Raw genomic sequence first — 14,939 nt, 5'->3', positions numbered from 1 at the left:
AACTAAGACACATTATATCACAGAAGGTAGCTTGTTGTATTACACTGAACACAGAGAATGTAACTAGACTTAACAAACTCAAAATTTCCCCTGTTGCCCAGCAACACAACCTCGTCATCAGCCAAACGAAGAGAAGCTGGATTAATGTTTTACTTACAGCCTATATTATTACATGTCAAATAAATGACACAAGGCTTTATTGCTATTTTCTACTCTTCAATCCTGTTGCCTTTGAGGGTAGAATGTAGGGTTGCAACTAATCATTAATTTTGATTGATTAGTCATTGATTATTCGTCGACTAATCGAGAACTTGTATACAACAGAGACTCCTGGGCTCCTTCTGGCTCTGAGGCAACAGTCACAGCCACTAAAAAGTAACTTTTTACGTAGCAGCACTTAATGAAGCTTCTTCACATCATGGAGACACAGCGTTTGTTACCTGCTGCTACATCCATGACAAGCCACAAGCTGAGCTGTGCATAACCTTCAGGTTGTTGTCGTTGTTTAATATTTAATGCTTAGCTAAAGAAAATAGGATGCAACCTTTCTCCTGCTGCTGGTTGATCTGTTTTCTCAGCCGTAAGATAGTAGTAAAGATGATGGTGAAATGTGGCAATGAAAATCTTCAGTCATCGGCCTGAGATGTAGCCAGGAGAGTGAAATTACACTGTTCACAGGAACTTCAAAACGGATCTTTCACTTTTTTTCCTTTTCCTTTTATTAGTGTCTTGGTTGATAACTCTGCACTACTGTAGAAAAACACTGCTTTCTTTTGGCTTTCTTTGTAATCTTGTATTTCTGAAGTCATTATCTGTGAAATCGCTTTAGGGAAACTCTAAGGTCTCCTAGAACCAGTGCTTCTTGAAAGAAAACCAATTATTTTGAAACTTTTCTTGTTATAATATCCTAAAGTAGAAATTTTTTCCCCATGCGTCCTTGACTTTCCATTTTACTCATATTGAGTTTTTCTCGCATTCTGCCATTATGTCCCATTTTTCATTTATTGGCTGATGTCAGATCAATGAGGTTATAAAATTCCTGGGACAGCAGAAGAAGAACAACAAGCAGAAAAACTATGAGAGATGTGTGAAGACAAATCATCTGTGCATCTCTCCCTGTGTCTTATGTAAGGGAGAGGGCAAGAATGTGGGTGGTTAAGAGAGAGGAAGGAGAGGCAGACAGGAAGATGGGGGATTAATGATGAGAGTGAAACAAGGAGACCCAGCTACTGATGATGTAACGAGTGCTGTGAACAGATGGAGTAAGGCTGTTTCTAACCTAAAAATACACTATTAACGCACTCATAAGTCAAATATAGATTTGGTATTTAGGCGAATTCTGTCCAAACTTTGAGGCAGCATTTTGTTTCTGGTCAAAATGAGCAGAATTCTTGTTTTAGCAGGATTCTTGCTATGCTGAGGCTCGTTAATGCCACTAGATTCTAGTTTTTAGAACTCACAGAGCCGTTGTCTCGCAGAGAGGAGAATGTTGAACCTTTCTGTGCGTTCAGTAATGAGCACAAGTTTTCTGCATAACCACATCACATCCTGCGGATTAGGAAGCAACCCATTTATGACCAGTATGTAGTGAACATGAAAGTGTTAAGAGTGGTCCCATGTATGCTTGTGTTTTGGAGCCTGTTAGTTTTACTGTGAGAAAGAACTAGACATTGGTTGTTGATGATATCCAGCCTCTGAGGAAACCAACCACAACCAGCTGTTTTCAAATAGTTTTCACTGATTCATTTCCAAAAGCTTGGAATCCAGCAATCAAACACCATTTAATTAATGGCTTAGTGCCTCTTACTTTTTAACCTTTGCAGAGGAATTACACAGGCTGTGTCATATTATTTAATATGCGTCAGCTTAGTCAAGTTCTTTTGAAGATGAGCCCTCTTTCCAGAGAGAGTTCATTAAATATAGGTGATGTCATGAAGTATTCCTCAGAGAGCAGCGGTCTATATGCTACCTACACCTATATGATGAGTCACAGTAAACATAACCTACTTGGGATGGAGCGGTCAAGACAGCAGCAACTCTGTAAGGGGACATAGAATGAGCAAACACAGGTTTCTTCTTTTCACATAGAGCTTAAAAGTGTGCAGCCCCTATTTGCTTTTCATGAGTTGTTGGAGAGAATATGAATGTCTACATAACTGCTGCCAACACATTTGGAGGTTAGGAAAAAAGCTGGATCACACACCCACTCGCTCCAGGAACGTTAGGCCAGAGGGCTTATCTCTAGTGGTACTCCTGGAAGTAAACAGTGCAGTCACACACACAAGGATGAGGAAGAACACTGTGAGAAACATAGAATTGAACAGTTTGGACCTTTTACATAAAGAGCATGAACACAATTGTGAGTGTTGTTCAACTAAAGACACAAGTCAACATGAGTGGATGATTTTTATTTTCTCAAATGATCAGCAGTATCAATCAAATAGAACTTGCTTTAGTTAATTTAGTTTCAACATCAAACATGTTGAACAGACATAAAGGTAAGTCTCAATTATCATATCTAAGCAGCCTTGTGTTCCTGTGACCACTTCTGGAAATACCATTCGGGTCAATATCCATGTCACTGTGTCCCGTTGCCATGATGTACCCATTACAGAACAAAAAAAAGACAGAAACTAAAAAAAACTACAGGTCGATACAATATTGACATAAGTTTGTGATGTAACAATGTCGTGTAGGTCTGTGTGTCCCTGATCCTGCCAGTGATTAGCCTGTTAAACTAGTGTTTGCTTTGCTAGTTCAGTGGTTGCTTTGTGCACAGACCTGAGCCATATCACTACTTTAGAGAGATGCTAACTCAGCCTTGGCTGTAAATAGCAAAAAGAAATAAAAATGTATACCATCCAACAGTTAGACACACAAACACCCACATCATCTGCATACAGGAAAATGAACCTAGAGGGCAAAAGTAGTAGATTAATATTGGTAGTCTTGTATTTAGAGTGTCACCTATAAAAGAACACCAGTAACAAAATCACTGTCAAACTTCTATCTCCCAACTGCTAAATATTTCTAGTAAATAATAATAATAATAATAATAATTTAAAAAGGTTTTAATGTAGCATTTGCTACATCAACTTGCCATTGTTGTGGCAGGACAACAGCCAAACGTATGATTTCATTGAAGCTTGTTGTTGTCTCACTTTTCCATCCTCTGGTCTCTGGTCTGGTCCTAAAACAGGCCCAAGGTCAAGACTGTTGTTCCAGGGCGTTTCCTGTCCTGCCTTTGTACTCTGGCACACAAACATGAAACAGCACAGTGAAACCTTATCTACATAATACACAGCAACAAACAGCAACTTTTCAAAGTGGGTGATTTGCAGCTTAACATGATTAACACAGTCTTAAATAAGTGGATAATATTTCTATCCCTGTGAATGACAATATCAGGTCATCCTGACTGAGGATTTAACAACTCTTATCCTTTAATGTTGTTACATCATCTAAAAGTCTTTGTAATAAAGCCCAGCTTTGATCATATTCACTGCTCTGTTCGTGCCACTGGGGCCAGTAGCCCAGAGGACAGTTGTAAGTTCAACCTTAGTTGCTCCTGCATGTTAATGGATGTATTCAGGAGAACTTTGGTTTCTACAGTCATATCTAAGTTCGTAACTTGGCTGTGACCTTGACAGAATATTAAAATATGCTCATGCATATTCTCTACATAGATATTTAAGTCATTATGTTGAAAAAGATGACACAATAAAAATATAACTTCTACATAAACAAATGTAAAGCTAAAATTGACATTATGACAAACATTACGAAATGTAAGTGTATGCTTTTAAAGGTTAAAACTACACTATGTTTATATGCATTGTATCAGGTCTACTTTTTGTATTACATAATATGTTACGTGACCATCATGGGTACATTGCTGAGCCAACCTGAAAATAATATGACTGAGCCCTTCCTTAAACCCTTCACCGCCTTCTCTTTCTTACCCAACTCAGTCCTCCACCTGTTTGCTGGGATGCTTTTCTTTAAGGGCTCTTTTTTCCCCCACTGTCTTTGATGTAAATGTGTTACTCTTTTGATTTACCCACATGTAGAGGTCAAATGGAAAGTTGCCTATCATATTCTCTTCACGTCTTGTGACTCGGTGAATGCCTTTTTCAAATCCTCTTTATCCTAAGATGTTAATATTCAAATAATCGCCACTGATGAATGAGAGAAAAATGAAGATCTAAACTGTTTACAAATAAAAAAATTGAATTGTCCCTCTTTATTTTTAATGCTTTGATCATGAGGGATTAAAGATTATTAATATTTAGCTTCCAGTTACATAAATCCTACAAACATAGATGGTTAAAATTAACTACAAACATCAAAAGGCTTTTTAAAAGGTCACAGCTCTCAAAACATCTATCAGATAAGGTCGTCTTGTAGCCACATAATGAAAGTAAACCTTTGAATGAACTATGGCCTTTAAAATGATGAACAGCCAACATGTCGTATTTTGAAAACTATGAAATTCTGGAAACTGAAAACTTTTAGGATCTATTGCTTTTAATCCAGAGCTCATCATTTATTTATTTAAATAAAAATCCTCTCATTTTGTATGGAGCACTTATTTTTTTATTAGTGTTAACTCTACTTGGGCTTTGATTAAACATGGCAGCCTTTACATGATTATTTTTCTAGTCGTGACCTTTTTCGTCGGTGTTGTTTGTGTCTACAGATCACAGAGCTGTTGGATGATGAGAAGTGTGAGGCAGAATGCGAAGAGCTGCCTCAAGACGGCGAGGAGTGTCCCTCCTCCTCCGACTCAGTGCAGTGCACAAATACTGACGGGAGCTCTGCAGCCAGGTGAGAAACAACTGCTGACATTTACATTATTAGACACAAACACAAACCATTTTCGTGTTTAACAGCAAGTAAGAGTGGAATTGGGAGGTTGTTATGTTAGTCTGTGATGTTGTGGACAGCAGCATAATGAGAACATGATCCTTTTGTTAGAGCGATTTTTACTTGGTTACACCAAGACATAGAGGGAACAGCTTTTGCGCTGGCCTGTGTGATCTGTAGCTGGTCATACACACAACAGATGCTCACTAGACAAGATAACGATCCTCCTTCCAGACTGAAGAAGCAGAGTTCAATCCGCCTGTAGTAACACCAAGGTCTTCTAAAGTTCCTCTGATCTGTTAAGTCAATTACTGAGTGCTACACTTTGACCACAATATAGACACTTGTTTATTTTACATTTTTTACTTTACTTGTACTTTATGTTAGGTTTGTGTTGTTTCACACATTTTATTCCTCTGTTGCTGCGTCTCACCTTGAGATCCTGGATTACATTTTCCCTGTAATCCAAAACCTTGTACAGTGTTAAATATACATGGAAAATGATGCAGTGACATAAATCAGCTGACTAACCCTGACTGGCCCACATTGACTAGGATGTGCTGCTGTATGCATGTGGGTCCAGGTCATGCTGCCAGACCTGCCCTACTGGATTACAGACAGTAATCCATAATCCACCCACACTCATTACTGTACTCATCCCCGTGCCTTAAACCTCAAGGGTAACATTTACAAAATAGGCTTCATGTTTGACACATTTTACACAAGGTGCCAGCATTTATTTAATTTTATTTAATTGTATTTAATTTTATTTACTTATTTTTCAGCCCACTGTCTCAGAGTCTAATATTATTATTTATTGATACAAGGTCATGAATAGCAAAGTTCAGCATTCGGTCTCATATAAATTCATAAAATTTTTAAAAAGTATTTAGTTTCAAATTGGTTCAGTAGTTAAGAAACATATTTTTTGACAGTTCTGTGTGACAGCTGTTGTGATACTTTACTCAAGGATTAAATTATGGCTGATGGAGCTATGAGAAGGTTACAAGCAGCAAATTAGTTAAATTAGCCAACAGTCCAGACTATTTTGATCTTTAGGTATTAAGTGATTCTTTTAATTGGTATTAGCTTCAGTTAGCCACGGCTAGTCTGTAGTTGTTATCTCTTTGGCCTTGTCAAGGAGATAACTAGCTTTAGTGTCTGCAGGTCATGGGAATTCGACTCACTAAAAACAGACCCCTCCTTATGATCCTGTGGCTTGTCATATGTTTTGTCACTTAAATCAATTCAATATTGACAAGAATATGTAAAACTAATTACTAAAATACCGTAGCAATATTTTAGTATTTAAGTGGTTTAAGAGTACTACAAAAATTATTATTAAAAGTACAAAAAAAGCAGCAGTTTTCAGTTTTGTTTTTGTTAACATTCAATTTGTTATTCATTAAAAACATCAGCTTAGAGGTGCATTTTTGAAGTTAACTCTGCTGACAGCAAAAAATATAGAGGAAGTTCCTGTAACTCAGCATATTAACTGAGGCTGGGTTGTTTGTCTAGCACTTGACAGACAGCGAGGTCTGTCCTCTGTGGCTGTTGAAGGGCTCTCTTAATAGACTCTGACAGCCATTACACACACCTTACGTGTTGACAGCCTTTGCTCATTTCAGATCTATATATAATCCCCGGTATTTCTCTTCTCTCCCCTGTTCCACCATCAGTATTTCTCATCTGTGGAAAGTATTTTTCTTGAAGTTACTGAAATCTCTTGGCAGACTGATGAAGAGGAGCTCTTGGGATGTACTTCTGGCCCTAGTGAGGAGGAGAGGAGCAGGAGGAAGGGCTAGATTCATGCAGAGAACAAAGAATCAGAGGGCACAGGAGGCACAGGAGGCCATGAGAGGGTGGGACAATTAGATAGTGTCCCTGCTTTGAACGACTTATTGATTTTTCAGTGTGAGTGAAAACTCAATAACAGACCTCAGGAGGGAAAAGGTCAAGTCGAAAGATGGCATCTAAATACATTAGATAAAAAGCGCACACTGGTACAATGCTTGTGTGACTGACGTATGCATTGTCTTGTATTGCAAACAGGATCCCGTGTGACTCTGATGTGTGGCTTGGTTCCTGTTTGTGGCAGTAATGTTCAAGCTGCAGAGCCACTCACCAATGTGTTTCGCCTTTTTCTCTAGCACTGTATGTACTGTGGCATCTGATGATTCATAGCACAGAAAGACGCACAGAACAGTTTTACAAGCATTTTGAGATTGGTCTCATAGAATCCTCTTAAACTGTTGAATATAACTTCAAAGCGTGCAGGTCTGTACAGTAGTGGGTGGTGGATCTGAGCCCTACAGCGGGAAAAGTGGAACACAAAGTACATAAGTACAGTATGTGAACAGAGGCACATTAGTGCAGTTTACAACTGCTCTGTAATGTATTTATGAAATGTAATGCACTTGATAATCTCCCTGCAACAAAACCCTCTTCTCTCTCTCTGGTCCCTGTTTTTTCTCACTGGGGGCCCTGTTTCCAGTACTGGGTGGTTTTGTGGGGACTGGGCACCAGCACTGGGTACAGGGTGTAATGTGATATACCAACTGACCTAGATAGCAGCGCTGGTCTACATGCATCGGTTCTCTCCGTTGGTTCTGGTGCTGGTCTCTTATCGGACCTTCTAAATAGCACTTGTGTTCCTAAATAATCATGGAGAGCGGTTGCTGATGTCCAGTTCTGTCCCACATGCTGCGGAAGCATCTTTGTTTCAACATGTTGCCACTGCTGTTGCTTTGTGTTAGTCACAAAATCAGAGATTGGCAAAAAGTAGCAATAATGTCAGATTACAGCCAAACTGAGGTTACATAACATTTATTGTTTCTTCTCATTATTTACTTTGTACAGGAACGTTTGGAATGTCAGACAGGCGTGCCCCAGACGGCAACATAGCAGAGCTTAAAACTGAACTGTGTGTATATAATATGCCGTCTGGATGCTTTAATGTTGAAGCAACATAATGAAACGTGAGCTGGTGTTAGCATGAGACATGATATTACTCTGCGCTGCCCTGCCGGGCGCTTCGTCTGTGCTGTGCTGTCTGGCGTCACAGCAGGCGTCAAAAGCACCTCTCTGCAGTGGGAATTATTTAAAACTGTTGCGTACCTTAGCTTTAGGAAACGCAGTGTGATTGTTAGAAGACCAAGAAGCAGCTGCACATTGTTCCTTCCTGCTTCATCCTGGTTCATTCTCCGATAAAAAGAAGTGCTCATTTTGTAGGTGGAGTCGTTTTTATCTCTAGAGACTAATTGTTTTCTAATTTTAGCGTGAGCCATTGTGTGGCTATTTCTTCCATGTAGAATCTGTGTTCACTATTCAAATATTTGTTCAGCATTATCTGTGATACTGATACAGATAGTTTTAGGCTGCATCTGCTGTTTTAGTGGTCACTCTGGCTAAGTTGCCTTCATTACACAGTGAGATAGGGACCATGTCTAAAGTTCCTGCAGGCTTAATAGGGTTTAAAATCAGAATATTCTTGTCCCTGTCAGCAGCAGTCAAAAATCAACGGTAGATAAAAACCTGAAGCCTAGAAACAGAACAGATGTAACTAAAAATGGACACTTTCATTTCCCATATTTGTTTTATCCTTATGTTGCAGGTGTTTCGATGTGAGAGTTGTCTTCTGTAAGATTCTGCGTCTTGTGTATATGTACGCAGTGTGTGCACAGCATTACACAGCTCACTGGGTCGTCTGTAATAATTGCTGAGTTTATAGTCGCCACAGAGTGGTCCGAAGAAATCAGCCCTCCTCCTCTTTTCTCCCTCATGATTCGCTCAGAGGTCTTATTCCCTCTTCACAATTGGTTCCCAACATCTACCTCTCCCATCCTATTGGTGCTCCTGGGGTTGTTGCCTGGTTACATCAGAAGCTCATATATTTGAGGAGGGCTCTGGATGTTTACTGCAGCGCTTTTACAGACAGAGTGAGACAGCCACACACACACACTCTCATTCAGTAGCACAAGCGTATTTAGAGGACAGCACAGAATGCACCCAGGAGACACACTGGCACAGCTGCTCAACCTGCTGGTACTGACGCTGGCACCTCAAAGTGCTCAACTGGGATAACCTGCCCACTGAATCCAAGAGAGGAGCTTGGGAGGCTGAGAGTTGATAACGAGCCCGAACAGCTGCATCGCGCTATGAGAGATGTGGCAGGGTGTTAACGGACAAAACGAAGACAAACACTGAAATTGTGCTGAGTCGGGTTGAAAATAAGGCTGACGTCTCAACTGCATATTCAATCAACCGGCTGGACCTGCTACTGGGCAGAGGAAGAGACACAGCCCTCACGCCGGAACGCCTACCGAGGAAAAAACGACACAAACAAACCAGGATACTTCACAGATAGAGAAAACAGCTGGAAACATGAGAATGGCCTGTGACATTCTGCTGCAGAGGTAACCATCTGGGTTCTGTAAATCTGACCATAAGACAGTAACAGCTGAATGAAAAAGTAATGTGTGGCTAATATGGGATTCTGCTGAGAAGCTTGGAGGAATGTTAGAATTTAGAAAGTTGGGATGTTTAAAACTTTCCACTTCTTTGTTATAAATGTAAGAATGAGGGGAAATGAGGCCGGACTGTTGTTTGTGTTAGCAAGAAGAGATCAAAGATGAATGAGAAGAGGAAGTCGGTGACTTTTCTTCCGCAGGAATAGAAACAGAGCAGCAGAAGATGAAAAGAACAGGGTCATGGCTTTACTTGCCTGCTGAGATCATGTTATGCAATCCAAGTATGAGGAGCCTGGCTGGGAATGTGTCAGCGATTTATTGGAGCTTGTCCTTCATTAGAAGGCATTTTCACGACATTCTCATCATGACTAAGCTTTTTAGATTTGGAAACTTGTTTGGTTTGTTAGATTCAGGAAATAAAGGAGTGCTAAAATCCAGACAGTGCTTCAGATGTTTGTATTGACTGCAAAGTAGCTGAAACAAGAAGTAGATTAATCTGTTAGTCCTCTTGATCCTGATTTTTTGTTGATGTCATCTTTAGTTGCATCCTGGACTATGCTGAGAAAATGGCTCCAACTTTCATCAGCATAACGACAACTCTATTAGAATAGAAACTCTATTGTCTTTTTCACACTTTCATCCAGTTATTAATGTGCTAAATGTATCAGATTCTATTCATCTGCAGTTTTTGTCACCTTCATATGACTCGAAGCTAAATGCGTCATTAGTGTCAGATGGCCAGTCGCCGAGGAAGGAGAGTTTAATGCTTTGTTGGTGAAAAGCAGCAGAAGAGAACGAATAACCATTGTTTTGAAAGGAAATATGCTCAGATCTGAAATCTGTTTACTTTAATTGGTTCTGTTTTAAAGCTTTTAATGCATCTGTTAAGATTGTGAGAGATTCTTGGCCCTGACATCAGGGACTATAAACGTTTATAGTTTCAGTGGCAGGAAAAGCTGTTTATGAGATGTAAGATGATGCTTATGATTCTGTGCGCACACTTCCATGAATGCTACTGCTTCTGTGTGTTGTTGTGTGAAGGAAGGAAGTGTGAAAAAAACGTGTTTAAAGTAAGTTTGCAAAGTGAGATGTCTTCCCTCCGTGTGTGTGGGTGTGTGTTAGTATGTGCGTGGGTGGATGCATAGACTGTAGTAGTGTGAACAGAGCAGAGTCAGGTCTGCTGACAGCGCCTCTGTCGACTAACGCGCACGGGCGTGCACAGGCACGCACACACACGCACGCACGCACACACACACACACACACACACACACACACACACACACACACACTCTTACTGTATTTTTGTTTGCTTAGTTTCTAGCCAGATTAATCGTCTCTGGTGTTTGGATGCTTCTTTTTCAAGGCGCTGCTGCTGCCTAGTTTGCGGTTTTGTTGCAGCAGATGGTTTTGTTACACGACTCGGTCAGCTGAGACAAGGTCACCAATGCAAGGTACAGCATTTTAGCTCTGCAGGATACATGCATGTTACTGACAGATACTGTTGCCCTATCCATCAGTTTAGACTAGTTGATTACACAACAGTACGTTTTAGACAAACAACATACAGATAGACAGCTCGCATGCCTGTTGCAGATAGAACATGTTAGATTGACTGTACTGAAGACTGGTAGAAATAAAATCCAATAATCAAACCAGTCAATGAGCGTATGAAACTGCCAAACGTTGTAATTACTTGGGCATGAAGTTTACAGACGGATCATTGACTGTACCACCAATATGGTAGGGTTAAATGTGTAAGCAAAAATTGCTGGTATATATAACAAAACTGTGTTTATGTTGGTCTTTTATGGCTTAGTACACACTAAAAACATCAGAATGTTCAAGTCGCTATAAAGGTGTTAAAGATTACTGCCTTTACCACAACATAGTGTCTAGTGTCATGTAGAAACTACTCAGGTTATATTTTTATTTCCCTCAACTGCTACTAAACACTATCCACCTCTGAGGTGTTTTTCTGTTCTAAGGTCATCAGATTAGTCTGATGTGACACATTTCCTCCATATAGTAAGATAATATGTGAAGGTAAAAAGTAATGGACTAATGAGTTCCTTAATGACTGATAGCATGAGGCCGGTTCCCTTAGTGAGCAGGCAGAACGTGGCATCAGTCATCCGTCAGTCATTTGTTGGCTGCTGTGACGTTAACAGAACCCAGTCGCTGCCTACTTAGGTCACTCTGAGGTTTTATAGTATTACTGGCCGCAGACTGTTGGCTGAAGGAGTGACTCCCTAAGATGTTATCAGCCTCCTAGCTCTGTCTTTGGCCACTGCTGCAGGTTGGCTGTGCGGCAGGAGCCGATCTAATCCGACTTAAAGAACTCTGCTTTGAGCACTTTTCAGAGCTAAGCCTTTAATTGCCAGCTCATGCTTTTTGGCGCTTTTGCATGTGTGCTTTAAACAAACCTTGGACTTGTTTTGGAAGAAGCCCTGACAATATTCCAGAGGGCTGCGCTACGACTGTTATTGTATAACAATGTCACAGTGATTGACTCACCTGGAGGACACTCCTGCTTTCTGTAGAAAGGTAAGTGAAGTTTGGCAAAAGGGTGAGAAAATGTCCTCCAGGTCTGTGAAGGTTGTCACGTATGGTCTCCAGGGCTCAGCGTTGGCTGATGTTATCTTTGCTGCTGAGGTATTTGAGGGAAGGAAAGAACAATCCCAAGGCCACAACAAAGCTAGCTTGATTCCATGGACATGACTTTGTGACCTTGATCAAAGGTGTCTGGCACGCAGCCAGCGGAGCCTGCGAGGGTCTGAGTGAGCCAATTAAAGCTTTAGTGTTCATTCAGCCATGTGACGCGAGAACGGGGAGCACGTCAACTGCTTAAATGTCTGTTTTCATGTTTTGCGTCTTAGAACCACTGTTTGGTAACACTTATGGATTGAACGTCTGTTGCCATAACAACCAGGTACAATCAAGAAGATGACATGAAATGGAGAAGACAACACAGTTGTTACAGTCCCAAAGTGTGACGGTAGAAAGGAGATGGAACATTAGCATGAGAGTGAAAGATGACGAAAACAGAAATAATAAAGAAATGAATAACGATGGAGCACAGTAGTGTTTTCTATCAGCCATTAATAATTCAGTCTGCATTGACTTGCGTGCGTGCGCGGTGTTGGAGAACGAACACACACAGCTTGCATAACCTGTGCCTCTGTTTTTTTAGTAAGGCGAGTGCCTGAGTTAGACACACACAGACTCTATCTGAGACTGGCTCCTGCACTTTGGCACAGTGTGAACAACCTTGTGTTGTATGTGTCGGGACGTTACATAAAACGGGAGAGCTGCTGCGGCCGCGTCGTTGTGAGGCCAACTGCTGAATCAACGGGCACACCAGAGGCGCCAACACACACACACACACACACACACACACACACACACACACACACACACACACACACACACACACACACACACACACACACACAAAGGTAAAGGCATTTTGACAAAGCGAGGACATTTTGGCTGGTCCTCACTTCTATGAAGGTGTGTGTGTGTGTGTGTGTGTGTGTGTGTGTGTGTGTGTGTGTGTGTGTGTGTGTGTGTGTGTGTGTGTGTGTGTGTGTGTGTGTGTGTGTGTGTGTGTGTGTGCACATGCGTGTGTGGTGCATTTCTTGATATTTTCATATGAAGAAACTGAAGCAAGCGTACAAACATGCGTCATTATTCTTCACCTGCTGCTGAACACACTCAGCTGCTCTTTCCCGTTCTCCCTCTCGTTTTATACGTGATGCACACTGTATGTGCTGTGTGTTGTTCTGTGTTTAGACTTCTGCTGTCCGACACCCACACTATAAGGTTTCATTTAGTCCGGGTAGGGAGTCGAGGTGTACACAATGTTCTAACCGCGTTGTCCTTTTGCCTCTCTCTCCTCTCTATAGCTCCCACCTCTCTCCTATATCCATCCTGCCTGCTGACTCTGCTGAGTAAGTCCACACACACTCAGGAGTACACGTATCCTCTTACGAACACTTGTTTGTGTGCCAACTTACATGCGTACGCTGCAGCAACTCGCGAATGAATGCAGACGAAGCGAGAGCTGCACAAAGGAACTGCAGATCATTTTGTCGGGTCGGGTCTGCAGCTCAACAGGAGTGAGTCCGTGGGTCTGAGGAAGTTATAAGGAGGAAGTAGCAGCGCTGACTTTGTGCTTCGTGTGTTGAGATATTTTTGGCATGTAAGAATGAGATTGCAAAGAGGTCTGAACTGAGATGGACCTCATACACAGACATTTCCAGTTAGCCCATACTCAGCCATAAGACTGTGTCTCTGGTTGTGATTAACATCTTCACTTTAATCCAACTGGAACAATGTGTTCATAAGGCCTTTAGTGGTGGGAGTAGAATTTATTCAAAACTTTGAATACAAAAGCGCACAAAACACACTGATTGTCTTCTGTGTGTGTGTTGTGTGTGTGTGTGTGTGAATGTGAGCCTGCAAGCGCCTCATCTTTTACTGCTTTAAGTGTTTATATGGTGGAAGTGACTGTGTTTGTGTGATGGATCATCTTTATTGCTGGAGCTTCCAGCGGGACGAGTTGCTGCTTCAGGCCAAAGGAGCTTTTGGTTCATTGTGCTCCAGGGTGTGTGTTTGGCTGATATTTCATCTATTTGCTACCAGCTCAGGACCCTTGTGAGTTACTGCCTTAAATGGACAGATTTAGGTAACTTTGCCCAGTTTAAAGTTATGTGTTAATGGCCGTTCTAGATCGCTCCTGCTCGCCGTGAAGAGTGTGGTAGGGCTTTAAAAGGTGTTATAGAATAGAAACATAAGGACAACAAGGTGACGGAGGAGATGGAGTAAAATTCATCAGGACAGAGGTTGGTGAGTTGGTTCTCAGTTCAGCTTCTGTTTGTGTCGAAGCTGCAGGAAAGACAAAGCTAACGGTCTGCTGTAGCCGCGGGGCAAATGGGAGGCGGTACAATATGATCACGCACACATGGTCAAGTCTCAATGGAGTCTGTGGAGCGGAGATTCGTCTTTGTTACCTTTTATAGGCCGTAATGTCTTCCTCTCTTCTCCCTCCTTAGCTTTAGAACAGGACCAGGTTATGACTTAATAAGGACTTCAATAGAATCATCTGTGCCTATTAGGTTCTCACAATGTTCATCGGAACATATCCATGTCATGGCCAGATATATTTGGCAAGCATGGAATAAATACATCCGTTTTAATTTGTCATTGGAGGAATTTCTATCCCCTGGAAAAACCTGGTGACTGGTGGGATTAAATGTAGAAGCTTATATAGTTCCAGAAATGAATTCATTAAGCTTTTTGGATTCAGCATAATTTAGCAGAGGAGCACATAAATTATTCTGGCGCAGTCAGCAATAAAATAAGCAGAGAGCGTTTCCATCATAAGTATTACATGTGTTGTTGTGTGAACACAGAAATCCTGATAACATTTTTTTAATTCATTTCAATGTTGTGTGTGTTTTTTTAGGATAATTCAAAGAACCATTAGAGCTGCAGTGGAGCATCACTTCTTTGAGCTAAAAACCCCCATTGACCAAGACCTCAGCAGCTTCGACAGCCAGCGGTGAGTGTGCATACACACACAAGCAAAGTACGAACCCATT

The 14,939-nt window shown here is 41.2% G+C and overlaps 1 protein-coding gene across 6 annotated transcripts in view; it reads left to right on the top strand.

Annotated features, from left to right (window-relative positions):
* Positions 1-14,939, top strand: part of fam13b (family with sequence similarity 13 member B) — a 41,738-nt gene that overhangs the window by 17,340 nt on the left and 9,459 nt on the right. For 5 of the 6 annotated variants that reach the window (XM_055512618.1, XM_029164906.3, XM_029164908.3 and 2 more), the window contains exons 7-9: positions 4,700-4,827; positions 13,242-13,286; positions 14,804-14,899. In XM_055512618.1, coding sequence (XP_055368593.1) covers positions 4,700-4,827; positions 13,242-13,286; positions 14,804-14,899 — 269 coding nt within the window. The remainder of the gene's footprint in view (positions 1-4,699; positions 4,828-13,241; positions 13,287-14,803; positions 14,900-14,939) is intronic. The other variant, XM_029164907.3, reaches the window with a different exon arrangement.

The sequence above is a fragment of the Betta splendens genome, chromosome 10, assembly GCF_900634795.4.
Source record: "Betta splendens chromosome 10, fBetSpl5.4, whole genome shotgun sequence".
NCBI classification, from domain to species: Eukaryota; Metazoa; Chordata; class Actinopteri; order Anabantiformes; family Osphronemidae; genus Betta; species Betta splendens.
Note: the sequence above shows the minus strand (reverse complement) of the source record. Positions and strands in the feature narration are given on the sequence as shown.